At 37.8% G+C, this 27,400-nt stretch overlaps 2 protein-coding genes across 9 annotated transcripts; both read left to right on the plus strand.

The window, feature by feature from the left end:
• ZBTB26 (zinc finger and BTB domain containing 26) lies at positions 1 to 21,425 on the plus strand. Of its 3 annotated transcripts, XM_043986781.1 has the most exons (3): positions 1 to 89; positions 9,921 to 11,200; positions 21,401 to 21,425. In XM_043986781.1, exons 2-3 carry the CDS (start codon positions 9,931 to 9,933, stop codon positions 21,403 to 21,405), a joined length of 1,275 nt encoding a protein of 424 aa, XP_043842716.1. In that variant the 5' UTR covers positions 1 to 89; positions 9,921 to 9,930; the 3' UTR covers positions 21,406 to 21,425. The 3 variants fall into 3 exon arrangements, with proteins under 3 accessions (XP_043842716.1, XP_043842714.1, XP_043842715.1); XM_043986779.1 differs by lacking the exon at positions 21,401 to 21,425 and having other exon boundaries at positions 9,921 to 15,018; XM_043986780.1 differs by lacking the exon at positions 21,401 to 21,425 and having other exon boundaries at positions 17 to 85; positions 9,921 to 15,018.
• ZBTB6 (zinc finger and BTB domain containing 6) lies at positions 2 to 26,920 on the plus strand. 6 transcript variants are annotated; one of them, XM_043986785.1, is made up of 2 exons: positions 2 to 89; positions 21,401 to 26,920. In XM_043986785.1, the coding sequence occupies exon 2, from the start codon at positions 21,408 to 21,410 to the stop codon at positions 22,686 to 22,688; it is 1,281 nt and encodes a 426-aa protein (XP_043842720.1). In that variant the 5' UTR covers positions 2 to 89; positions 21,401 to 21,407; the 3' UTR covers positions 22,689 to 26,920. The 6 variants fall into 6 exon arrangements, with proteins under 6 accessions (XP_043842720.1, XP_043842722.1, XP_043842721.1 ...); XM_043986787.1 differs by lacking the exon at positions 2 to 89 and adding an exon at positions 11,091 to 11,200; XM_043986786.1 differs by lacking the exon at positions 2 to 89 and adding an exon at positions 14,955 to 15,080.
• Positions 26,921 to 27,400: the final 480 nt, after the last annotated feature.

The following is a 27,400-nucleotide window of genomic DNA, read 5'->3' on the forward strand; positions in this document are numbered from 1 at the left end:
GTCCCCTCCCCCTCCCTTTCCCCCCCGGAGCCCCCGAGGGGCCGGAGCTCCAGGCTGTGCGGGATTCCAGCCTCGGCTACTCTAGGTTGGTAAGTGCGGGACTGGGCGAGGGGGCCGTGCGGGTGGGGCGGGGCCGTGCGGGGGGCGGGGCCGAGGGGGGGTCCCTATTTGGCCACCTCTGCTGCTCCTTCCCTAGCAGGTCCCCTAGGTGGGTTTCTAGGCGGGGGCGGGGACTGGGCTGAGGGCCCCGGACGATGCGGCCCCGAGTGGGCACAAGAGCTGGACACCGGGGGCTGCTGCCTTCCCGCGCTGCCCCACCTCCCGGGCTCTCCAGGCACTTCCTCCTATTTAACTCTGGGTCAAAGGCAGCTTAGCGCTCCCCGGAGTCCGGCGGGAAGGGAGCAGGGGGAGGCTGCACCGGACCGGGAGGTGCCGGAGGGGCTTCGGCCCGCCAGCTCTTCCTCTCAGTGCAGCAGCTGCCGGCAGACTTTTTACAGCCCCTCCAGACACCGGTCCCGAGTTCCGGTGAGGTACCGCCCCCTCTCCCCCGCCCTCCCTCCGCCCTTCCCATTCCATCTCTGGGAGCAAATCAAGCCACAGCCCTCAGTTTTACCAGGTGACGAAGGTGGCAAGTAGCAGTGCCAGTCTGGATTATCTGCCAGACTGGGTTTTCCTCTTCGAGACCAGTGAGATAGGTTACAAGCCGAAGGGAGTTATAGGCCCCTGGAAACGAGTAACTTGTCCAGCTTCTTAGGTTCCGTGGTTTAAAGAGCTTCTGTGGGCTGGTGCGCGGCAGCGGCAGTGATAGGTTAGGGTGTCACCATTCTCCTCCTGGGAGATGGAAAAACCCCTTTTCTACAGTTTTAAAAGCCAAATCTTAAGTATTAATATTCTTGATGCTCTTTTACTGTGTTTGTAATTGGCTGAGGTTTTTGTAAGGAGGTAGATCATACTTCAGTGTCCATCATACTCATTCTAACAGTGGCTCTGAAATAACAAATATCAAAAGTTGTGAGGGCGAAGAATGGACCTTTGTTACTACATTGGGGAAAGGGTATCTATAAGTTATTACTTAGCAATAGTTACAAGAAGAAGTCCAATAAATTGTCTTTCAAAGGCTCACGGATTCACCATTTCTTACTTTCAGATCGAATATTTAGAAGTTTTCACAAAGTTTCTGAGTGGTTGTGTTATCATATGGATGGGTCATATTATGCTTAGGCAGAAGAGAACTCTTTATGTTCAAACCGTTCTGTAACAGTAGAGACTTGCAGCAGAGAGGGGAATAAAAAGGAGTGTTTATTTAGGTGGCCTCAGTTGTGGAAGGGCATGGGTATATAACGACAGAATGTTAGAGCTAGAACGTAGGTACAACGGAGAGTATGCTGGATTTGGAGTCAGAGGAGTGGGGTTTGAATGCCTACCTGCTCTAACACTAATTGTGTGACTGTGGGCAACACACTTAATATCACCCTGGGCCTCATTTTCTTCATGTGTAAAATGAAATGGTTGTATAATGTCTCAAACTGTATACAGACCTCTGAGGATTGAAGGAGAAAGGAAGAGGTCTGGAAAAGACTGGAACTTGAGCTAGGAAGACAATGTGGAGCAAATGGAAGGAAGTGAATGCTGCTCCAAGAAGCTCATTGGGCTATTTTAAAAATCATTATTTTTTTTCATAAATTGAGGATTTTTAATATTGTTGGCAATAAATATGAGAATCATGTAATTATAGAGAATGATAGAATCACCTGGAATAGAAAGTATTTCTAGATGTTTCAAGCTTTAAAGAAGCTATACAGTGTAATGGAAATTGGACTGAATCAAAAGACTTTGAGGTTCTAGTTCCACTGATATTTAAAAACACTCATGAGACCTTGGACAGGTCACAACTTTTTTTGAGATTCAGTTTCCTTATGTGCAAAATGAATGTCAATATCTCAGAGTTGTTCTGGTAAGCAAATGGAATACTACACAGGGAAAGTACTTTGAAAACTGTTACATGTTAGCAAAATACATGTTTAAGCTATTTTGTCTGTCATTCCCTAATGGGAGCTGTAATACTCAAAATCACAGGATTTGCAATTGGAAACATCTTACGTTTAATCCAAGGATCTTATTTTACAGATGAGGAAGCTGAAGCACAGAGCCATGAAGTGACATAACTAGTAACAATGCAAGCTTTGAACTGCAGGGCTACTGACTCCAAATTTGTTGTTTTTTCTACCAAGTTCCCTATTACTACTATGAGTCAGCAAGTGTTGAGCTGCCTTCTCTTTTTAAAGACATATGTTTTGTGAAGCAACAGTAATACTACAATAATAGTATAAGAAATGGACCTTCCTCTCATGGCATTTTACTAATTGTTTCAGGAATGAATGCTCTGGACTTTTTGCTTATCTATCTGTATTGCTTAAGAAAGAAAAGGCCAAGGTTACAAATCACATATTTTTGGATATTGGATTTAGAAAAAAAAAATTGTAATGGGGAGGAAATTGGGTTGAAAGATTTTAGAAAATCAGTTAAGGGAATTATTTTAGACACATGAAATTTAGCTCACATCGCTGCAAAATCTAAGTTGGGGCCATAGCAAGGTGAGTTATGTCTCCATCCTCTCATCAGTTTTGGTGTTTAAGCCTGTTACTATCTTGTAGGCAGTGAATCCTTCAATAGAAAGAGAAACTGATTTACATTCCTTCACTTCCAACCCCACTTCATCCCTTCCTTTCAGTTGGAATAGACAGGTTCTATTCTTTTCTAAAAATAATGTGTCCCTTTTCCAGGGAACTAGATTGGTACAGTGTCTATTAAACTTCCATCATCTTCTGTTAAACGGTTTATTGCTTTAGCTGGCCAGTTAAGTAATCCCATAAGGTTCTGGCCTTTGGACATTATTATTACAGCATGTTGGGAATTGAACAATTAGTAGACTTTAAATGGATCCTGACTTTATATGCAGAATGTCAGTTTGGCATATGGTAGAAAAACCTTTTCATCTTTTTTCCTGGGCATGTGTCCTTCCTTGAGTATATGTTTTGTATGACTGAAGACCATCATTTTGTTTTTCACAGTAAACAGTGAGGCAATGATGTTATAGGTACATACTCCTTTCTTCTGGGAAATAAGATAATATGAAGAAAAAGAGTCTTGAACCTAGGGGGTCAGACTTGGGTTTTCTTCCCAGCTTGGTTACTGATTGTGTTTCCTTGAAAAAGACACTTAGCCATCCTTGATCTGGTATCCTTTCTTCCCTACTCGCCCACCCCACTCTACTTCCGCCTTCCAAACACAAAACAGTCACTAAGACCTGTCAGAGTTTGGGCTCCATTACTATGTAATCTTTGAGAAATCAGTGTCAGTTGTATAACATAATGAGCCATTGGTGGCTTTTATTGGAGGCCTTGAATTGTTGTATAATAATTGTTGAAATAAATTGAATAATCAACAAGTATTCCTTGAATATCTAATGTACCTGATCCTGTGCTAGGAACTATGGGACATCATTCTTGACCTCTAGTTAAAAAGACATGGCAGGGGGGCAGCTATTTGGCGCAGTGGATAAAGCACAGGCCCTGGATTCAGGAGTACCTGAGTTCAAATCCGGCCTCAGACACTTGACACTTACTAGCTGTGTGACCCTGGGCAAGTCGCTTAACCCCCATTGCCCCGCAAAAAACAAAACAAAACAAAAACAAAAACAAAAAGACATGGCAGACATATTATATATTCATTCATTCATTTATTTATTTATTTATGTATTTATGTATTTATTTATGTATTTATTTATGTATGTATTTATTTATTTATTTATTTATTTATTTATTAATTAGTGAAGCAGTTGGGGTTAACTGACTTGCCCAGGGTCACGCAGCCAGTAAATGTTAAGCATCTGAGGCCAGATTTGAACTCAGGTACTCCTGACTCCAGGGCCAGTGCTCTATCCACTGCACCACCTAGCTGCCCCAGACACATAATATAGAAACAAAAAAGTGCAAAAATTCCCTCAACTCTCCTTCCTTGCTTTCTAGTTTCTCAACTTCCTCAACTCCCATAAGCTGCACCTCCACTCTATCCTAGGGACACATAGGGGTGTTCATACCCTTGATCTTAATACAGGTATTACCATCTTTACAATTCAGAACTTTCAAATTCTTTTATCTAATCAGCTGTCCTAAAATCTGTCATTATTCCTTACCCCTTCTAATTCTAGTCTCTATCCTCATTGCAGCCTCTAGACATTCCAATCTTCCTTGCTTTTCCAGGCAGTCCTCCCTGCTCTGGCTTCACTTTCTTCTTTTCAAAATCTTGACCACTCTAGTTAACTAGTTTACAGTTGTTTATCCTTACATCCCTTTTCCCCCTTGTCCAATCACTGCCTTTCTTTTTTCTTTTTTCTTTTTTTTTTGGCAGGGCAATAAGGGTTAGGTGACTTGCCCAGGTCACACAGCTACTAAGTGTCAAGTGTCTGAGGCTGGATTTGAACTCAGGTACTCCTGAATCCAGGGCCGGTGCTTTATCCATTGTGCCACCTAGCTGCCCCTAATCACTGGCTTTCTAAACCCCAAATCTGTACTATTTCCACCGTTTGCCATTTCAGCTCCTGTACACTTTTGCTGAATGCTCTTGGAGAAAAGCAGAATTGTACTGATTGGATTCAGACCAATTTTATGTCATATAATCTGATTTGGATCCTTATTGCTTACTTTTAACTTTTCATCCCATTCCTCACTGTGTCTGTTCTAATCCTCTTTCCTCCTCAAGTCATACATATGGCATAATAATACTCCATTACATTCATATATCATAATTTGTTTAGCTTTTCCCTAATTGATAGGCTCCTTCCCTCCCTGCTTTGCTCTCTTTCCTGTCTTTCCCCCAGTTTTCAGATTTTTTTGCTATTAAACAAAGAGCTGGGGCAGCTAGGTGGCGCAGTGGATAAAGCACCAGCCTTGGATTCAGGAGGACCTGAGTTCAAATCCAGCCTCAGACACTTGATACTAGCTGTGTGACCCTTGGCAAGTCACTTAACCCCAATTGCCTCACCAACCAAAAAAAAATGTCGAAAAAAAAAGAGCTGCTTTAAATATTTGTATACATAAGTCATTTTCTTCTTTCTTTGATCTTCCTGGTGTATGAGCCTAGTAGTCATATCACTGGGTCAGAAGGGATGGAGAGTTAGTGACTTTTGGGGTGTAATTCCCAATTGCTTTCCAGAATGGCTAAACCAATTCATAGCTCCACCAACAGTGTATTTATGATTGTACCCTCCCACAACTCCTCAAAGTTATTTTTCTTTTTTGTCATCTTTGCCAATCTGATAAATGTAAGGTAGAACCTCACAGTTGTTTTAATTTGCCATTTCTCTTATTATTAGTAATCTGGAGATTTTATATGCTATTGATAGCTTGGATTTCTTCCTTTCATAACTTTGCTTCTTCATATCCTTTGACATTTTCATTCCTAGGGAATAGTTCTTATTCCTGTATATTTTAATCAGTTTCTTATATATCTAGGATTTCAAAGTAATTTGCTCAGAAGATTTTTCCCCCACTTAACTATTTCCCTTCTAATTTTAATGGCATTAATGTTGTTTTTGTAGAAGCTTTTCAAATTTATGTAATCAAATTTTTTTCATTTATCTGCTGTAATCCTATATCCTTTGTTTAATCAAGAAATCTTCATCCATATTTGTGAAAGGTATCTGCTTTACATCTCTAATTTGTTTATGGCTTTTTATATTTACCATGTTTTCATTTGAAACCATGATGATTATTATCCTGATAAATGGTATGAGATGTTGGTTTGAATCTAATTTCTCAATGATTTATTAATTATCAAATCTGAGGGCCTTTTTTCAATCCTCATCCCTCTTGTCCTTATTGTAGTATTTGACACTGTTTACCCTGCTTTCCTCCCTAGGTCATAATGACACAGCTTTCTCTTGGATCTCTTCCTACCTGTCTGGTTGTTTCTTCTGAGATTCCTTTGTTGACTGATGATGACTGCACATCATCTCTTTTCATGTTTATATATCCCAAGGCTTTGGCCTGGGCCCTCTCATCTATACCTTCTCTTAGTGATCTCATCAAATAGCACCTCTCCAGAAAATTCCCAGATCTATGTACTTATCCTTAATTTTTATCTTTTAGTCCTGTGCCATACCACCAACTGTTTGATTTCTCCACATGGGCATTGCTTACTTATAACAGACAGTTTGTCTTTTTTTTTTTTTTTTTAGTGAGGCAATTGGGGTTAAGTGACTTGCCCAGGGTCACACAGCTAGTAAGTGTTAAGTTTCTGAGGCCCGATTTGAACCCAGGTACTCCTGACTACAGGGCAGGTGCTCTATCCACTGCGCCACCTAGCTGCCCCGACAGTTTGTCTTAAATAGAAACCATTATTTGATGCCACTCCCTTTACCCCATATACACCCCTTCAATCTTCTTTCTCATTTTCCTATTTCTTTTGAGGATACCACCACTATTCCAATTGCATGAAGGTGGTAGTATTCTTTCTAGTCAGCTTTTAAGAACTTATTAAGTGCACATTCACAAATTTGGAGTTAATGCTGCTCAATAGTAGCTTTTGCATTTGTCCCCTTTCCTCTACCCACCCAGCCACCACCATAGCTCAGACCTGTATCACCTCTTGCCTGGATTTTGCAGTACATTCCTAAATGGTCTCACAGACTCCAATCTCCTTTTCTAATGTCCTCTACAGAGATGCCAATGGGATGCTCCTAAAACACAGGTCTAGCAATTTCACTTTCCAGCTCAGGAAGTTGCAATGGTACCTCCTTGCCTCTAAGAACTCTTTTATTTGGCTTATAAAACCCTTCACAATCTGGCAGCAGTCCACCTTTCCAGGCTTTTTGCCTATTGCTCTCCCACATTCACTCAATATTCCAGTCTGTCTGACCTACTTGCTATTCCCCAGACACAACAATGAATCTCCTTTCTCTGTGCCTTTGCATAGATTGTCTTTATGCCTGGAATGCAATAACACTTAATCTCTGCTCTTTAGAAGTCCTAGTTTCCTTCTGAGATCAATTGCTGTTCCACTTTCTCCTAGAAGCAAATTCTGATCTCCATTTGTAAGCGCCCTCCTCCTGGAAGTTACTTTGTATTTATTTTGTATTTGTCTGTGTATGTTGTCCCAAGGCCCACTCTACTATAAGCTCCCATAAGCTCTCTTGAGGGAAGGTACTGTTTTATTTTTATTTTAGTATTCTCAGTTTCTAGCTCAGTTCTCAGCACAGAAAAGACATTTGATAAATTCCTCTAGAATGAATGAATGAATTACATTTAATATAAAAGTCATTATTTATTAAAATAGGTCTGGGGAAGTTTCTCTGAATAAACTAATATTTAATACACAAATCTGAACTTAAGCCTCACCAAAACTATAGTCAACATAGTTGACCTTTTGGGGGAATATTTGAGATCATTCACATTAGTTATTTTTTGTATTTTTGTTTGTTTTTAAAGAAAGGTATATACTGATTTACTTATTTATTTAAAATTAAATTTTTTTTAATGACAATCTGTCTTCTCTCCACACATCATCTCCCCCTCTATAGAGAAAGCAAGAAAAACAAAATTCTTTATTATAAACAAACATGTATAGTCAAACAAAGCAAATTTCTTCATCAGTCATATTTTTAAAAAAATCTTCATTTGCACTTTGATTCCATCACCTTTCTATTGAGAAATGGATGGCCGGTTTCATCATCAGCCCTCTGAAATTGTGGTTGGCCATTGTGCTGATCAGATTTTTCAGAACTTTCAAAGTTGATTGTCTTTACAATACTCACATTGTGTTCTTTTAAAAATTTTAATAATAAACATTTTATTTATAGTTTGGGGTTCCAATTTTTATCCCTCTTTTCCTCCTCCTCTCCCTTCCCCAAGGTAGCAAACAATCAGATATGGGTTATACATGTATGATTATGTAAAACATTACCATATTTGTCATTTACTCACATTATTTTTTTAAAAATTTATTTAGTTTTGGTGAGGCAATTGGGGTTAAGTGACTTGCCTAGGGTCACACAGCTAGTAAGTGTCAAGTATCTGAGGCCAGATTTGAACTCAGGTCCTCCTGACTCCAGGGCCGGTGCTCTATCTACTGTGCCACCTAGCTGCCCTACTCACATTATTTTTGAGAAGATAATTTTCATAAAATTAATGACTAAACCAAATAATAGCACTTGCCTATTTTTCATCTTAAACCATCAGAGGGAGATTGGCCCTATTTGTTTCATTCCCAAGAGTGTTCAACCTACAATATTTGGATGATTTGTAGCAATTAGCTCTCTCTAATGAATCCACAGAGGGAAATATTGGTCTGGTCTAGACAAGAATTCAACTCTCAAAATGAGTGCCGGTTTTGTTTTTGCTATTTAAAATGACTGTTGCTCTATAACTTTTGGTGCTAAATTAGATGTTAAATGTTTCCAGAACAGACATATTAAATAAATGAAATATAGAAAACTTGAAAGTACATGACAGAAATGATTTCTCATTCTCCTCATTTTTTGATTTTTTTTTTCTCTATAACTTGTCGCCAACTGTCTTGATAGAATTGAGATTTTGTAAAGGGTAATCTTTGCCACAAATGCTGTATTTTCTCTTCTATACCATCTGATACCCTTTGATATCTGAACTGTATCTGTTACTTATGTTGCTTGTAAGGTAATGTATAAGTTTTTATATAGTCTCTTTAAATTTACATATATTATATACGTGATATGCTAAAAGCCTCAGTGGAGTTTTAAGCTTTTAAAAGCCAGCTCTTAAATGGCCAAACTGGCCTACTTTCTATTTTTTCTGCACAACAGAGAATTGTCATTAAAACTTTAAACTCGGGGCAGCTAGGTGGCACAGTGGATAGAGCACCAGCCCTGGATTCAGGAGGACCTGAGTTCAAATCTGACCTCAGACACTTAACACTTACTAGCTGTGTGACCCTAGGCAAGTCACCTAACCCCAATTGCCTCACCAAAACAAAACAGAAAAACAAAAACAAAAACCTTTAAACTCCTCTGTTACTTTTGGAACACCCAGTACATGGGTTCTGTCTTTTACCTTTTCCACACAAGGCGCCCCACTCCCCCATTTTCTTTGTTGACTGGAATCACCATTTTCCTAGAAACCCTTTTAATTCATTTTTTACTTTTTTTTTTCCTATTTTTTTTTAAGTGAGGCAATTGGGGTTAAGTGACTTGCCCAGGGTCACACAGCTAGTAAGTGTTAAGTGTCTGAGGCTGGATTTGAACTCAGGTACTCCTGACTCCAGGGCCGGTGCTCTTTCCACTGCACCACCTAGCCGCCCCCGCATTTTTGACTTTTTTAAAAAAAATATTTCTCTCCTTTTACATTCCTTCCATCTTATCATCTGTCCAGGGATGGGGCAATCAAGTTGTTTGCAATGTTTTAGGATGTTAAATCAATGAGATTTTTCTTTTTCTTCCTTTGAGAGAAGCAAGCATCTTTGCAAGTGTTTGGCCTACCTTGAGAAGATATAACCTTGAGCAGCAATTCTTACTTCTAAGTAAAATCTAACAGTAAATAACTCATCCCATCTTGTTTAGGTTCATTACAGTTTTTGGTTAAAACCTGATCGAATTTTTATTTGAAGATAAGAAAAATGCCTTTGAATTGACAAATGATTTATACAATTCTCATGTATTACTAAGTGTTGACAAAAGAGAAGTGTTTGAGCTGTCTGTTTATCCATGTCTAAGTACATTTGACACTGTTGATGAGGGATAATTTTTCAGTTGTCTTGGAAAGCTATCCAGGAACATTTCCTTAAAAGCAAATAGGTAACTTTTTTTTTTTTTTGCAAATGAAGCCCAGGTTTCTTACATCTTTGACTTTTTTTTCATATCTCAACATCTCTACATTTCCACCCTTTAGGTCTGCCACAATGTCTGAAAGATCAGATCTCCTTCGCTTCAAGTTTGAAAATTATGGAGATTCAATGTTACAAAAAATGAACAAATTAAGAGAAGAAAATAAGTTTTGTGACGTCGCAGTTCACATAGATGATATTGAGGTTCAGGGACATAAAATTGTGTTTGCTGCAGGCTCACCCTTCCTAAGAGACCAGTTTTTACTGAATGATTCCAGAGAAATAAAGATTTCCATATTGCAGAGTTCAGAAGTGGGGAGACAATTGCTGCTATCCTGTTATAGTGGCATTCTGGAATTTCCTGAGATGGAACTGGTAAATTATTTGACAGCTGCAAGCTTTCTTCAGATGAGCCACATTGTAGAACGATGTACACAGGCCCTTTGGAAGTTTATAAAGCCCAAGCAGCCCTTGGAGGGCAAAGAGGAATGTGAACAGCAGAGTGATTCTTCAGAGTCAAAAGAACAGCAGGTAGATGACAGAGACTCACAGGAGCAGGACTCTCCCTGTATTCAGCCCTCTGAGGATAGTATGGACATGGAGGACAGTGACATTCAGATTGTTAAAGTAGAATCAATTGGGGAGGTTTCAGAAGTTAGGAATAAAAAAGATCAAAATCAGTTTATTTCTTCTGAACCAACTGCTTTACATTCCTCAGAACCCCAGCACTCCTTAATTAATTCAACTGTGGAAAACAGAGTAAATGAAATTGAACAAAACCATCTCCACAATTATGCCCTTTCTTATGCAGGTAGTGATAACATCATTATGGCCTCTAAAGACTTGTTTGGTCCTAATAATCGTGGCGTAGAAAAAGGCCTTCAGTGGCATCATCAGTGCCCAAAATGTACCAGGGTGTTCCGTCATCTAGAGAACTATGCCAACCACTTAAAAATGCATAAACTCTTTATGTGTTTACTCTGCGGAAAGACTTTCACTCAGAAAGGCAACCTCCACCGACATATGCGAGTACATGCAGGCATCAAACCTTTCCAATGTAAAATCTGTGGGAAAACCTTCTCTCAGAAGTGCTCCTTACAGGATCACCTTAACCTTCATAGTGGAGATAAGCCCCATAAATGTAACTATTGCGACATGGTTTTTGCACATAAACCAGTTTTGAGGAAACACCTGAAGCAGTTGCATGGTAAAAACAGCTTTGATAATGCTAATGAAAGAAATGTGCAAGACCTCACAGTGGATTTTGATTCTTTTGCTTGTACCACAGTCACAGAAACTAAAGGGTGCCAACAGCCTCCTGATGCATCCCAGGTATTAGATGCAGGTAAACTGGCCCAGGCTGTACTGACTATAAGGAGCGATGGTACCTGTGTTAATTAAGTAGAGTTATATGCTTAACTAATGATTGACCAAGAGAGCATGAAAAACAGTTAAGTCTGTATCTTGGAGGTGGGGAGTGGGGAGCATTATGGTTAATTTGACTGATGTATACAGTTGGCTCAATGAAAGCACCTGGTAAGTTGCTACTTCAAGGTGTTTTTAGTACCTTTTCACCCTGTTTGGGGTGATGACTTTTCTTCCCATAAGTATTTGTTTTTCTTTCTTGAGAATTACTATACTTCAGGTAGATCACATTGACTCGTTTCTGGCTGGTCCCATTTCTGGGTGTTTTGTGGGGCATGGTAACAACAAATTAACCTCAACTACTTTTCATCAATAGATGCTATGTTAGGAGAAATGAAAAACTGTAGATTGTGAACAAAAGTGGCTGAAATTTTTTTTAAAAAACCCTAATTTTAATGTTTTACCTTTGATATCAGATAGAATGAACCACTGGCTGCTCAATGGTTAAATTAATTTGTTTTTGTTAAACATCTTATTTCATCCACAAACTCCATATGAGTTCACTTTGAAGTTGTTTACATGAAATATATTTAGTTCATTTTATATACTTTTAAACAGTATTAATACTTGATTTCCATTCTCTTAAGTTATTCACATGGATCAGGTAATACACATTGGTTTTTTTCAGCAACACCTGCCTGCACAAGTAGAGATCACCATCAGTATCCTTATACTCACATATAAAAGACAGCAGTTTAAATAACTGTGTAACGGAGTGGAAACCTTTGGTTTTTCAATTAGAATATTATAGGAAAAGGCCAATTGCCTCTAATAACTGTTACTTCTCTATTGATTTTCTTAAAGCCAGGACAACAAATGGCATGCTTAATGGATGTGTTGAAGAGTAATGATATTTAAAAAATAAAGAACACAACATTTTTTTAAAGGCTACTTGGTAGTTGACATACTTTGTGTCAGCTGAGCCACATTCATAGTGAGTGATAAGAAAAGTATACAACCCAATATTTTGTAGAGCAGACTCTGAAATCTTGGTAAATTATCAGTGTACTTTTCTGTAGTCATGGTGTACTTCCATTCCTAAAATGACTGAAAAATCCATAATGAATCACGAGGCACATATTGTAATCAGTTTTTTCTCTTTAAAGGTGGCCAATCTTATCTCCATACCTGCAACAGACCCACTAGCACTTCAATTCATCTGTTTAGATTTTTTTTTCTTTACCTCGAATAAAATTGTGGAGTCTTAGCTGTTGTATGACATCTGAGTTAGATTTAGATAGTCATAGGATCATAGAATGTTAGAGCTCAACTAGTCTAATTCCTTACTGTAGACGAGGAAACTTATTTCCTGGGTAGGAAATTTCTTACCCTATGTCATTTAAAACTGTCCATAGGGAATCACAGCATCAGAGACTTAGGTGAAGGCCAGGTTTATTACAAGAGAAATGAACATGAATGGGAACCCAATGGACTCAAAGTTTTTACAGAAGTTTTCACTTTTATAATAGCAGGACAAAGAGAAGAGGGGATACCAGAAAGGGAGGTTGTAACATGGGAGGGAGAACAGTGCATCAAAGGGGAGGAGAGGGGCAACTACAAAAGCCTCATTCTTTTCCCTTGGGAACAACTAAACTATGAAGATAGGAGAGTCCTCTTATCAACAGAAGACCCCAGCTGCACAAGTTGTATCCCAGCCTGGCACAGACAGCTGGAGCCTGTCTTGCTTCCCAAAGACATACAAGAGTCCAGCTTGGGATACAACAACAAATTATGTCTACTCAGAGAGAGCTTAGTCCTTGATTATATTCAGGGCCTTGTGCATACTCTGAGTCCAGTGTTTCTGAAAAATATGGCAACTCAAAAAGACATATTCAAGGGATCCCCTTAACAAAACAGTTTTTACTCCATGTGTTCTTCAAGGTTTTCTTAATAGCTAAACTATTCGATATTCAAGATAAAGTATGACATGTTAACTAGAGATTTTATATTTCCTCTTTAAATCATTGCTGGGTTTTAGGCCAGGAAACAGCCCAGTGTTTACTAGCTATCACATAGGGATTTATTCCCATTTAGAAGCTCTTTTTTGGTTGAAAAGGACTGCTTTGAACAATATTTTATTCTTACAAACTAGTGAGATGAATTTTCTTAGTGGCAGTGGGCTTATTTGCTGTATCCACTTTGACAAATAAGAATATGTGGTGGGAGGGAATCAAATGGGGAAGAAACTCAGATGCTTTCTAAACTAGATTGTGTTAATTTCCATCAAGTTTAAAAACTTTTATAATTTGAGTGCATTTAAAGAAATGTAGCTGGTTTGAGAGAATCTCTGTTGTTGGTATATTGGATGCTGTTTTTTGTGAATTCGGTTGGAAGCATTACATTGATCAATATTGTTTAAAAAATACTGTCCCATGCTATTTGCTAGACAATTTAAAAGCAAAACTCCTTGAATGGTAGAGCCATTAAAGCACTTAAAACCTGGTTAATAGATTGTGATGCAGCTGCTCCCTGACAATATCTAATTTACAAAGTTTAACTGAAGGTACCAATGCTATGCAACAATGAGAAGCTACAACAGGATATTGCAACCATTTTGTTTTATGTTTGCTTTGGGCATCATTTAATTACAGGAAAATTACATGGCATAGTCAAGAGACTTAGTTTATTAACTGAAAGCTGTGCTGTCATTCTTGTGATGTCTTTTTCTTATTGAGTTGACTAAATAGCCAAGAGTTCAAAGTTAGATACGGCGCTTTTACTGAGGACTAGACTTTCTGAGTTCTTATTAGAAAACATAGGCTATTGAGGGCTAGTCCAACCTCCTCATTTTTCAGAGGAGTACTAAGTTGGTTAGTGACAGAACTGGGACTTACCAGGGTCTCAAAGTTTCTTAGTGGCAGACTCAGTGACCGGTACTAAAATCCGCCTCTTGACTCTTACCCAGGCCAGTCTTTTCTCTATTATACCACAGTTGCCTCATGTGGTCTTTGACTTAACAAGAAGGAATAATAAAGAAAACTACCTTGGATTATTAAGAGCACTTAAATGTAGACATCCTGACACTTTGTCTATTTACCATCATTATTTCCTCCTAGAAAAACTTTTAGTTCGCACTTCTGGGCAAATATAAATCACTGAAGTGACTGAACTCTCCTCCAATTTTTAGCTGGAGAGGAAGCCCCTTTCATTTCTGTGAGATTTTCTTAATGAAGTTCAATGAAGCTATATTTAAGAAAATTTGCTACTTTAGCTAGAACTTGATTTTTTCAAGTATGTAGGTTTCCTAGAACATATTGAAATTTGACCAGACTACTGAATGATATAGAAAACTATTTGAAATTCTTGTGGTAGAAAGACTTAAAATTTTTTTATTCACTCAGCATTAGAATTGTACGGACCTTTGATGTTGAAACCCTATAAAGCACAAAAAAGGAAGAAGGAATCCTGTTAAGTTTAGCACTACAGGTTAAAAATTTTTTTAAATTAAAACTTCCAGCACTTAGTTGAAGTAACTAACATCTAGAAAGGTAAATCAGATATGGGTTTAATTCCTTAAAATTTTTTTCATTAGAAGCTGTATAAATAGGGCATTCCTCTGAGACCAGTTTTCACATTTTCACTACTATCAAATACGTAGCAAAGTACCTTCTTCCATTGTCTACTTTCAGCTAATGAACAGCTGTCCTAAACTTGTTGTATGTTACACATACTGATTATGAACTACCTCTTCACCTATTATGAGGAAGTTTCCTTAATAAAAGTGTGACAACTAAAAAAGCCTGGTGTCAACGACTTGCTTCATTCTCTCATTTTCTTCATTTTCTTCAATGCCAGTGGAGGTAAGTCTTACATTCTCTGTATCGTATGGTGTCACTTGAAGGACAAAATCTAAAGATATTCACTTAGTAGAACAGTTACCAAGTTACTAGTCCAAATCATTTCAAAATTTAAAAGCCCTGTGATTTGGAGATTAGTTACAGATAATACATTAGCTACTGCTTTCATTCATGGCTAAATAAGTGAGCTAATTATGAATTAAAGTCACTGCCCTAAGTTCACAACTAACATTTAGGAAACAATTTAAAAGATCTAGGATTGTATTGGAATAGGTAGTGTTCTCCCTCCAGTACTTCTTTGTAGATAGTCTTGATAACTTGGATTTTTTTTTTAATTGAATCTCTTATCAGTTGGCTAAGCCTTTGGTGTGGACCTCTTCATACTTTTTAGTCTGTTTTTCAGATGTAGTCCTGACAAAGCTTGTAATCTGTTGGCATAATCTTTGAGAACCTAAGGTTCCCTCCAATTAGTTATGATTAATGGAGGCACAGCCAAAGAGGGAGAATAATTATGAATTAAAGCTGCTGATCTGAAGGTGTTAATGACCAAATTGGGGAAGTGATAGGAAATAATATACTTTAAGCACCTGATATGTTCAGCTGTTTGTCCTCCTTGTTGAGAGATCCAAAGACAAAAAAGAACACAACTCTACCTCTTGAGGAATTTATAATAGTGACTTGTAACCAATAGAGGTATTCAGAAATCATGGGGTTTAGAAAAATGAGGGACCTTAGAAATCATCTAGGTCAGGGGTATCCAATATGCAATACAGCCATGTGACCTGCAGCTAAACTAGATTAAAATGTCATTTGAAAATATTTAACAGAAATACAATGAAACATAAGTTATACTGCATTTTAAAATTAAGTCAATTTGCTGCTGTCAGGAATTGTTATGTATTGTGAGTATGTAAGTTTTTGTTGATATCACTGATCTAGACCATTTTACTCAGGTAGGGAAGCTAAGGTCTGGAGAGAAGTGATATTATTAAATACCTGCAAAGGGCTAATGCTGGGGGGGGGCAGGGAGGAATAAATCTTTGGGATTGCATTTATATGCAACCCCAGTAAATAGGTATTTAAAAAGAATAGGTATACATAACCTTTTTCTGATGTCAAATTTTTGCAACACCATATAGGGTGTCAACCCACAGTTTAAGAAGCTTTGGTCTAGGAAACAGGATGATTGTATAATTGGGTATGTTTGGACGGGTTGACCCCCCAGCCTCTACCATTGATGATCCCATTTTATTCTTTTTTGTGTCTTGGGTCAAGGTAAAATGGGTGGTCATTAATCTGTGAATGTTGGGATATATAGTAAACTTGATAAGCTTGGGACCAAAAAAAAAAAAAAAAGATCTTGATATACTGTAGCAGTGTATGCTTTAATGCAATTGTGAACCCCAGTTGGTGTGGGTATTCCCTTCAGTACTATCCTACCCAACTCATGGAGGTCTTCCTTTCCAAACCAGGGGTCCACAAAATTTAAAAAAAAAATGTATTTTGACAACTTGAAATATAATTGATTTCCTAGTTGTGTGTATTTTATGATTTTAAAAAATATTTTGAGAAAGGGTTCATAGGCTTTACCAAACTTTCAGAGGGGTCCATGGCACACACAAAATAAGGTTAAGAACTCTTACATTAGGTCTTTGAACATTTTAGTGGATGCCAGTTGAAGTGTTTCAGGTTCCAGATTTACTTCACAGTGAAAAATGTCTTTTTTTTTTTTTTTAGTGAGGCAATTGGGGTTAAGTGACTTGCCCAGGGTCACACAGCTAGTAAGTGTAAAGTGTCTGAGGCCAGATTTGAACCCAGGTACTCCTGACTCCAGGGCCAGTGCTCTATCCACTGCGCCACTTAGCTGCCCCCTAACTGTATCTTTACTGAGGATCATCAAAAGAGAGAAGAATCAAGGCTATGTACTACAAATCACATCCAGTAGTACTTTTCATTTGACAAATAACACATTGTGACCACTCATCCCACAGCCACTTGGAGTAGTGTCCCTTAGAAGAGGTTTGTCCTGATAATAGTAGTCCACCATAAACTGAAGGCCTTGTTAGATCAGAGGAAAGGCTACCTCATTCTTGCATTTCTTTTTTGTCCCTCAAGGCTGAGTGCTGCTCTGGTGGGAAGGGGTCACAATAATCAAAACAGTATCTCTGTGACTTGTGGCTACATGTCTGGAATTTCTCCCCATCTCCTATTTTATAATCTTGTTTTTCTGACCTTCATCTCCCTTTAGTCCTGTATTTCACTTTTTTTTCTTTTTTTTATGGCAGGGCAGTGAGGGTTAAATGCCTTGCCCAGGGTCACAAAGCTAATAAGTGTCAAGTGTCTGAGGTCAGATTTGAACTCAGGTCTTCCTGAATCCAGGATCAGTGCTTTATCCACTGAGCCACCTAGCTGCCCCTAGTCCTGCATTTTTGATCCCACTGAGCTGTGTTCTTATTCTGTATACTACTCTTGGGGTACTTCATTTTCCTAGATCTATATAGTACAGTTGGATGTTGGTGGGAGATGTAGCTACCCAAATTAGCATTCAGTGTGTCCGTCTATTATCCTTTTTACTGTTGCTATGTCACTGTCTCATCTTTTCCAGTTACAAATCTCCTAGAAGTAACCTTTCATACCACTTCTTTTTCCATAGTCATTGTGCTGCATTCTGCTTGTACTCTTTTTTTCCCCTTAGAGTCACCCATAATTTTGACTTTTTTTTCAGTTGGGTGTTATATGATTCATAGCTACATGGAATCACTAGGAAAATATTGGTGTTTTAGAGAATAGTTTTTGTGTCAGAGATCAACTTGAAACTTTTGGAAGTCCCACACACTTTCAAAATGAAATACCTTTTCTTTTTCTGTTTAACTGTGATCCTAGCTCATCCATTTGTATGTGACATCTGTCTAATGTGCATGTATGGATGTACCAACTCAGCTGCCCATTCAATTAACAGCATGTCATAATTTCACCAATAGCATCTTTGTTTACTTTTTCCTGTTAGTATTTTTATGCTAATTTCTTTTATTTACTTTAGAGCTTGTTGAAGAGGTTTGAGATTATTCTTAGATATTATGAGGAATCTAGTTAATTCTGATGAAGTGACCCATCCAAGTTCACACATCTAGTCAATGTTATGGCTAAGACGGCAATTGATGATTTCTAAATTTATCTCCTTCATCTATCTAGCTATCTACTTTTATTATTTTCTCACCTTCCTTCCCCAATTGAAAAAAAATGCTTGTGACAAATATGTAAAAATATATATATAAAAATACACACACATATATTTCAACACCTGAAATCCATTCCTCTATGTCAGGAGGTAGGTAGCACATTATCATTGGTCTCCTGGAATTGTCGTTGGTCATTGCATCAATCAGAGTTCTTAAGTCTCTCAAAATTGTTTGATTTTTACAATGTTTCTGTTATTTTGTAAATTGATCTGGTTCTGCTTATTTCAGTTATATTAATTCGGACAAGTCTTCCCAGGTTTTTTTTTTCCAAGTCACTTTCGTCATTTCTTTTACCACAGTAGTATTCCATTACCTAAATTTGTTCAGCTTTTCCCCAGTTGATGGGTGTCTTGGGGAAAATGAGGTTGGGGGTTTGGGGTCCTTAGAAATTCCTCTTTAAAGAATTACACCCTCTTGCACACAAAAGCAGTTAGAATAAGATAGTCATTTATTTAGAGGAAGGGGAAGGGAAGGGAAACCATGAATGAAATCCTTGGATTTCTCATGGGGAGAAAGGCATGGCACAGAGTGTCTCTGAGATACCAATCTCCTCCAGCAGGAGACTGGCAGGTACTTTTATAGAGGACTGATGGGGGTGACCATCTGACTGTGGAAAGTTCCCTTAGTGAGGGAGGACCATCCCCCACTGGTGGTGGCTAGTGGAATTGGGTGAGGGGTGGCTGCAGATCTCTCAAGCCATCTCCTCAGGACACAAAGGAAGCCCACACCTATTCTTATCGCCCCAGGGTTGAGGGCTACTAGAATGAAGGGTGGGGATCCTGGAGCTAGCTCAGTCAGATCTGGTTCCACTTATCTCTCTAGGCTTGTCTGTCCTCTAGTTTGTCTAGGAGAAGGTTCTTTGATGTGCCCCAGAGAAATTCTGGGGTGCTATGGGCCCATAACAATAGGCCTTGTTATTTTATAGTTCTTTGCAACTACAAAAAGAGCAGCTATGAATTATTTTGTACATCTGCCTTTTCTTTATTTGATCTCTTTGGAGTCCATGGTTGGTAGTGGTTAATATTGGGTCAAAGGGTTTGCAGTATAGCAACTATTGGGGCATAATTCCACATTGCTCTTGAGAATGGTTGGATCAATTTTCAACGTCAACAAACAGTGTAATAGTGTATTTGCTTTACTGCAGCTCCTCCAACATTTATCTTTTATGCTTGGCAAGCTTTCTGACTTCCAAGAAAAATGCTTCTATTACATCTACTGATTCACAACAAATGTTGGAATATGGAATGTTATAACTGGAAGGAACCTCAGGACACAGTACATTACAAACTTTGCGGGGCTCATTTTCTTCATCTGTAAATAAGGGCCTTGGACTAGTTCCCTCCAAATTTTTAAGATAAGGAATTTGAAATTCAGTGAAGGGACTCATCTGAAACTCAGACCTCCGGACTAAGATCTCATGGCAATTTATGAGAGCAACTAAAGTCTCTTTGCTTATGACTAGACACAGGGAACAGCCCTCTTCATCGACTTACCAACTACCTTTAGTAGAATTGCCTAATTGCTAAGGAGACGAGAGAGTAGGGCGAGATAAAATTCCCCTTAACCACTTCCGGGGGCTCGCCGGAAGTAGGTCGGGACCAAACGGAGTCGCTTGCGGGTCAGTCTGTGGGGTGGGTAGGATGGCCACAAGGATGTGCTTCCGGTTCGCCGCTCAGTTCCCGGTCCTGCCGCCTTTGCCGCTGCTGAATCGGGTGGAGCGGCCAGTGGAGGCTGAAGTCGGCTTACCCCGGAAGGGTTTTTTCCCCGGCTGGGCCAAGCTTCCGGACTGGGCATCCGTTGCAGCCTTCGCTTCTACTGTGGCCCGAAGGGGTCTCACTTTGGAGTGCACAGTTTCCCGCCGGTCCGCGGCCGGAGCGCGTGAGTGTGGACGGTGGGAATTCTCGGGTCAGCTCAGGGTTGATGGTGGGTAGAGGTGCGGGTCTGGACGCGAGGCTTTTCCTAGTTCCCCACTGCCGGGGTTTGGAGATGGGGCAGTAGAAATAGAGGCCCTGGGGATGGACACCTTGGCAAGGGAGAAGAGTCCTTACAGCTTTTCTCACCGCACTTTTATGAGGCCGTCAGAGAGTGTAGTCTCCGCTTTTCATATATTTAGAAATCGAGGCTTGAGGAGGTTGTTTATTGTCTTTTAGATTTGGAGGGTATCTTACAGATCATTCACTCCAACAATGTTATTTGGTAGGTGGAGGAACAAACCCAGAGAGTTTTCCGATAGAGCAAGTGAGGATGAAGATTGCATTTCTGTCCAGGTTGCCTGACTTTTGGCCTGGTGCTCCCACCACTGGAATACTCAGCTTCTCTAAATGAATTGGGCCACCGAAAGTTAGAGTTCCAAGGAATCATATAGTTTTGACTTTTAAGGGAAGTTGTCCGGGTGTCCACATCCTTCATTGAATGAATTTGGGGTTTGCATTATACCCACAACACCTTACTTTTCATTTAGTCCAACCCATTCTTCCTGGTGAATAAACTGAAGACAGGAGAGGTGGAATATTTAAGGTAGAAGAGATATTTTACACAGAGAAGAGCAGTCTTGGGGGAGGAGACATGAATACTCTTTTCAAATACTTGTCATATATTGTAGAAGAGAGCTTAGATTTCCACTAGATCCCAAAGGATAAAATGGGAAACAAGGTTTGTGAGTGTGATTTTTAGGGAGGTAGGTTTTGGTTTAACATGTAGAAGAACTTAACATTTGTCTAACAATGAAATGGATAACCTTGTGAGGTAGTAAGCTGTTTAACTGGAAGTGTTCCAGAGAGGACTGGCTGATCATTTTTCAGGCAGGTCATTTAGGGTGCTTGCCTTTCAAGAATGTTGTATTTTGGACTTAGGTAAGAGTTGGACTAAATGACCTCCAAAAGGTCCTTCCTCCCCTCATTTCTAAAAGTTATTATTCTATAACTCATCCAAGGTCATATAACAAGGTAGTAATAAAACATCTGCAAACATCTAGACCTGACTAATAATCCAATGAGTCTTTTTAAACTATCGTAATTTAAAGCAATCTTTAAGTTGGAGCTGCAACTCCCAGTATAACATTTTTGTTTTGTTTTTCTTACTAAGTGTGACCATGGCTGCTGAATCTGATGTCTTGCACTTCCAATTTGAGCAGCAAGGCGACGCTGTTCTACAGAAAATGAACCTCTTGAGACAGCAGAATTTATTTTGTGATGTATCCATCTATATCAATGACACGGAATTCCAGGGACACAAGGTGATTTTTGCTGCTTGCTCTACTTTCATGAGAGATCAGTTTTTACTCAACCAGTCAAAGCAGGTCAGAATCACCATCTTGCAGAGTGCTGAGATTGGCAGAAAGTTGTTGCTCTCTTGTTATACTGGTGCACTGGAAGTTAAAAGGAAAGAGCTTTTGAAATATTTGACTGCTGCAAGTTACCTTCAAATGGTACATATTGTGGAGAAGTGCACAGAAGCTTTGTCCAGGTATTTGGAAATAGATTCTTCTATGAAGAACAACAGTCAGGGTGCTGAGACATGTCATTCCTCTTATCCAGAACTAAAGGATGAAGATGAAAATTTAGAGAGAGACTGTGAAATAATTGAGATTTCTGAAGACAGCCCTGTAAACTTGGACATCCAAGTTAAGCAAGAAAAAGACAATGCTTTGCAGCCTACTATACAGGGCTTGATACTGGACAAAAAAGATATGAAAACATCAGATATTTCAACAGTTGAAATAGGGTATAAAGATGATGAAATTTGCATCTTCCGAATGGATTCCATCAACGTGCCCACTGTAGAAAGTGAGCAGTTTTCACAACCTTGTACCTCTTCTAAAACAAATATATATTTTCCAGAAACACAGCATTCACTGATTAATTCTACAGTGGAAAGTAGGATGACAGAAGTTCCTGGTAATCACTTTCAGGGGTTTATTGGTGAAAGTACAGAAGGCAATGTTAGTGTAACAAATGGACTTCAAAGTCTAGAAGAGGGTTATTCCTGGCGGCACCAGTGCCCCAAGTGTCCACGAGGATTTCTTCATCTTGAAAACTATCTGCGCCATTTGAAAATGCACAAATTGTTCTTGTGTTTGCAATGTGGAAAAACATTTACACAGAAGAAAAATCTTAACCGGCACATCCGAGGACACATGGGTATCCGACCATTCCAGTGTTCTGTGTGTTTAAAGACATTTACTGCCAAAAGTACTCTTCAGGACCACTTGAACATTCACAGTGGAGACCGGCCCTATAAGTGTCACTGTTGTGACATGGATTTCAAGCACAAATCTGCCCTCAAAAAGCACTTGACTTCTGTTCATGGAAGAAGTAGTGGTGAAAGGGCAAACCTTGACATCATCACAAAAGTCAAAATAGACTATGATTAATGGTAATATACACTTGCTTTGGAGACTTGGATATTATAATCTATTATCTTGAGTTCTACAAAATTACTCCTTTGTAATTCTGCATTCCCTCTTTCCTATGTTTGTCTGATTTTTCCACATACTGGCATGCTAATGATTTTGTAGTATCTATTCTTAAAAGTTGTTGGAGTTAATGGAATGGTTGATGGATTTCTATTCTGCCTTAAATATCATTACCAAAATATTGACTGATTTTCATAGCCAGCCTATTTGGTGCTTTATAAAGTGTTGTGAACATAGGGGCTTGGGTAATATTGTTAACTGACTCATGGCCAAGGGGCAGAAAGAATTCAGTGGTATTTCTCAGATTTTTAAAAATTGAATTTGCATTGTTAGTGCTTCACACAGGAAGAGCAACCATATTTTACTTGTACTTTTATCTTGGTGACCATCAGAAGAAAAATCTGGGACTTTTCCAAGTCTTGGTTCATTTTAGAATCACTTTTAAGAACTATTTGTTCTATAGATGAAAGCAAGTGTGATGAATCTTTTCCTAACTAGAATAAATATATTGATTACTTTATAAATTCTACCACTTTTTCTAAACCAAACAGTAGGTAAGCTATCTGGTTGAAATTATAAAAGAATTGTATCCCTTGTGTATAAAAAATTTTCTGTTGCCTTCAGCCAAATTATTTAGCATATCATTTATTCCATTGTGAATATTATTTCCACTTGTGCAAAGGGCAACTCATCCCTACTTTTTCATCCTATATGATTGGCTTTATCTTCATTTCAATCTTCTATAAAGGTTCAACCTAACACACCAGATGTCATCATCTTTTTTTTTTTAATTTCATGGATAACATTGCAGCACTTGAGCATTCTCTCCATCTATTATTTCTCATTTTTGCTACATATTTTGCCAATCTCCTTTTAATCCTTATTAATATCTTTTATAAAAGTTATTGGGCACAAATCATCATTGTGAATATGCTGCAGCCTACTTGTGCCACCAAAGGAATACGCAGGGTTATATTAAAGTTGATTTTTTTATACATACACACATATACATATATATTCCCCCCACATGTGTATGTGTTTTATATGTATATACACAATACATAGATAGGTATACACACTTATAGATAAACCTATATAAACATTTCGTTCACTGGAATAAAAAGTAATTGTACCCATGTAATGTTTTTAATATATTTTAATTTATTTCCATTTGAAAATAAATTTTACTTATTTGAATTACTGGTTCACATACTTTGGAAATGAATACTAAATTAGCTATGGTCTCTAGATTATATTTAATACAATTATCAAATGCTTTTATCATCACTATGATTATGTAACCAATGAGAAACAGCATTTACTAGAAAAAAGACATTGAATGTGTTCTAGGCATCATTACTTTTTTACTTTGTCTTGGCAATATCTTTTTTTGTCATGGCAGTGCTTTAGCCTAGGTTTTTGGTTTTTTTTTTACCTTAGTACTGTACATGGATAGCTGTACTTTTTTTTTTCTTTGTGATAAATTGTTATTCATGTGACTAGGGTTGACTTTCAAATATTGATATTAAAATAATTTGAGTACTTTTTTTTCTTATCCAGATATATGTATTCTCCATGGATGTGCCAAAAGTAAAAACATGTATGTACAGTAAGTGTAGTGGAAGTAAAATTTATTTTGATTCTTGTTAAATGCTAAAGTTCCCCTGTTATGACAGTAGAACCCTATTGGAGAAGACATTTTGTCAATCTCTAGTCAGTCTGAGGGAGGTGACTGGGTGTTGTCATACGTCAGTAGCCATTAGAACTCTTCCCCTCTCCCTTACATCTCCACAGCTGCCAAAGTGATATTCCTAAAGTACGGGTCTAAACATAACACTCCCCTGCTCATAGAGCTCCAGTGATTTCCTCTTTCCTCTAGGATAAAATACAAACTGGTGCTCTTCTTTGGCACTTAAAGGTCATTGATCTATCTCCAGCCTGTATTTTCATCTTTACTACAACATTATTCACCTTTAGACACTGGTTCTTCCAAACTGACCTTGCTGCTCCCCATACAGGACAAAAAGCATCTCATTTCTCCATGGCTTTATGTCCTCAGTCCTGGAATGCATTCTCTTCCCACCTCTGCCTTTGAATCCTTAACTTTCTTCAATGTTTAACTCAAGTGCCACCTTCAATATGAGGCCTTTATGGATTCTCCAAGTATCCTTCCTCTCTCCTCTCCCACACCTCCCATTTACTTTATATTTACTATGTATATATTTTGTATTTACTTATATGTATACATGTTTCCCCTGATAGAATGTAAGCTCCTTGAGGGCAGGGACTGTTTTGTCTTTGTAGTCCCAGTTCCTGATATATGGTAGACATTTAATAAATGCTTGTCGATTAATTGGTTGTGCTTCCTGCAATATAGCAATTGGGTAAAAAACCTGACAACACAAATTAATCTATAAGACAAATGTTAAGCTTCCCATTTCCCCATGCTAATGTTATATAGGCATTCTCCTGTGGGATATTTCTTTTGAAACTTCATTGTTTTCAAATGTTTTAAATTTAAGCTATTTGTGAGGATTTAGCTAAGAGAGTTTTTTTTTTTTTTAATGTCCAAACCTGTGATTTCAGCAGTCTGGGGGGAAATTTCCAGTGTGGAATATCCCTCTATGATTGTGGAGAAACAATGTTGTCTCTTCTTTAAGTAATAGTTTTAGAGAATTGCCATTTTAATACTTCTTAGTATGTGTCAGGGCAGGACTTGAACACAAGTCTGTCTCACACTAAGTCCTTTCTATAGCTCATGCCATCGTACAGCTGAGTATAGAGGCTAAATGACTATATTTAATAGGATCTTTGTGGAAAACACCATAAAATCACAGAATCTTAAATGTTGAAAATTTCATTTAGACTTTCTGGACCTTACTTTTCATATCTGCAAAATGAAGAGGGTGAATGTGACTTATAAGGTTTCAGCTCTAATTTAAATTAAAATTTCATTGGTTGTCTGAGCTAGAAGATGAGAGACTTGAGAGGGGATTCATAGATCTACATAAAATGTTTTAAATGTAGTGATAGAATTTCACGACAATCAATTTTTCCCATTAGAAATCATTTTAAATAAATTTTTTAAATAAACATTTTTAAGTTACATTTTGAAGTTTCTGGGGGAAATGAGCTTATGTGCTAGGATTTACACTTTTGCGAAATACTTTCCTTACAAAAATTTAATGAAATAAGTACAGTTATTCCCATTTGACAAATGATGAAGCAGGTACATACAGGAAAACAGCCTTGCCCAAGATATACTGAATAACTTGGCTAAATAACACATGGTCCTTGCTTTCAAGGATCTCACTTTTTCAGCAATTTATCTTTTAAGTCGGGCTTTCTAAATGATTATATTTAGATATACTTTAACTTTTAAAAGAAATTTTCTTGACATTTAATTTGAAGCTTTGTTTTCCCTCATTGGTAGTTTCATGTTTTAAAATTTAAACTATTTTGTTGGTTGACAGAATGGTTCATAAGATATAACATTTTTGGGGAATGTACATTTTACACACTTGGATATTTGAAAAATATTTCCTTCCTAATTGTAATTAATTTAGGCACTGCTATATGCAAATACATGTATATTTGCATACACACATGTATGCGTACATATATATATACATGCACCTGTACACTTCATAATAATGTCATGAGAACCCTTTTGTAAAACACTTAGATCTTTGGTTGAGATAGAGAGAAAAGTGGGAAATGTTGGTTGTACTGTCCAATAACATGTTTTCATGAGAAGGAATTCTCTAAGTAGTGTCTGCTTGCATGATATATCTCAGTAGGGTTTGGAAAATGGATTCTAGTTTTAGGAATGCCAGTGTGTTTGGGTAGAAAAAGTGAAGAAGAAAGGAACAAGTGTTTATCTAGTGCCTACCATGTGCTAGATACTATGCTAAGCACTTTTTATAAATATTTCACTTGGTACAGAGTAGAAATTTTTCATTGTGGATAAATGTAATGTTTGTGATTTTTTTAATAGTCAAGAAAACTGAACAGCCCATATTCTTGAATTAAAGCTTTGCCTTTATTATGTTTGTTTTAAAGATCTTGAAAACTGGTTATTGATTTTTTCTAAATGAAATACCAGTTGGCTTTTCTGTTCACCTGACTTGTACCATTTTCTCAAATGTAATGAACTTCTTAATATTTAGGAAAATAAAATGAAGGTTGGATAAGAGATTGATGAGTTTGTGAAGATTTATGAATTTTCAAGAAAAGGTAGGGCTTTAAGGTTTACAAAAACGTTTTTCTTGTTTGTAAACTTTTTAATATAACAGAAATAAAAATGTAAATTCACAATAACCCTGTCAGGTAGAGTAAATATTATTCCTATTTTATAAATTAGGAGATTCTGGACAGGTAAGTTCTTTGGTCAGTCACATTGCTATTAAGCAGTTCTTATACTTTTTCCTTGGTTCATTCTGTAAAGTGGGAATTCCTTTATTTCAAATCCATAGCAAGAAAAGAAAAATTTATCAACAATCACTTAATTGTATATCTTTAGCTTGTAGTAGTTATGGGACAGGAAAACTTAAAAGAAAAAATCTTTTGAGTAAAGTATAAAACTGCCTTTAAATCTTTAGCAATAGATCAATGTATCAACTATCAGACATGACGATTCAAAGAATTATAGAATTTTTGAATTAGAATAG

This window comes from Dromiciops gliroides, chromosome 2 (assembly GCF_019393635.1).
Source record: "Dromiciops gliroides isolate mDroGli1 chromosome 2, mDroGli1.pri, whole genome shotgun sequence".
NCBI lineage: Eukaryota > Metazoa > Chordata > Mammalia > Microbiotheria > Microbiotheriidae > Dromiciops > Dromiciops gliroides.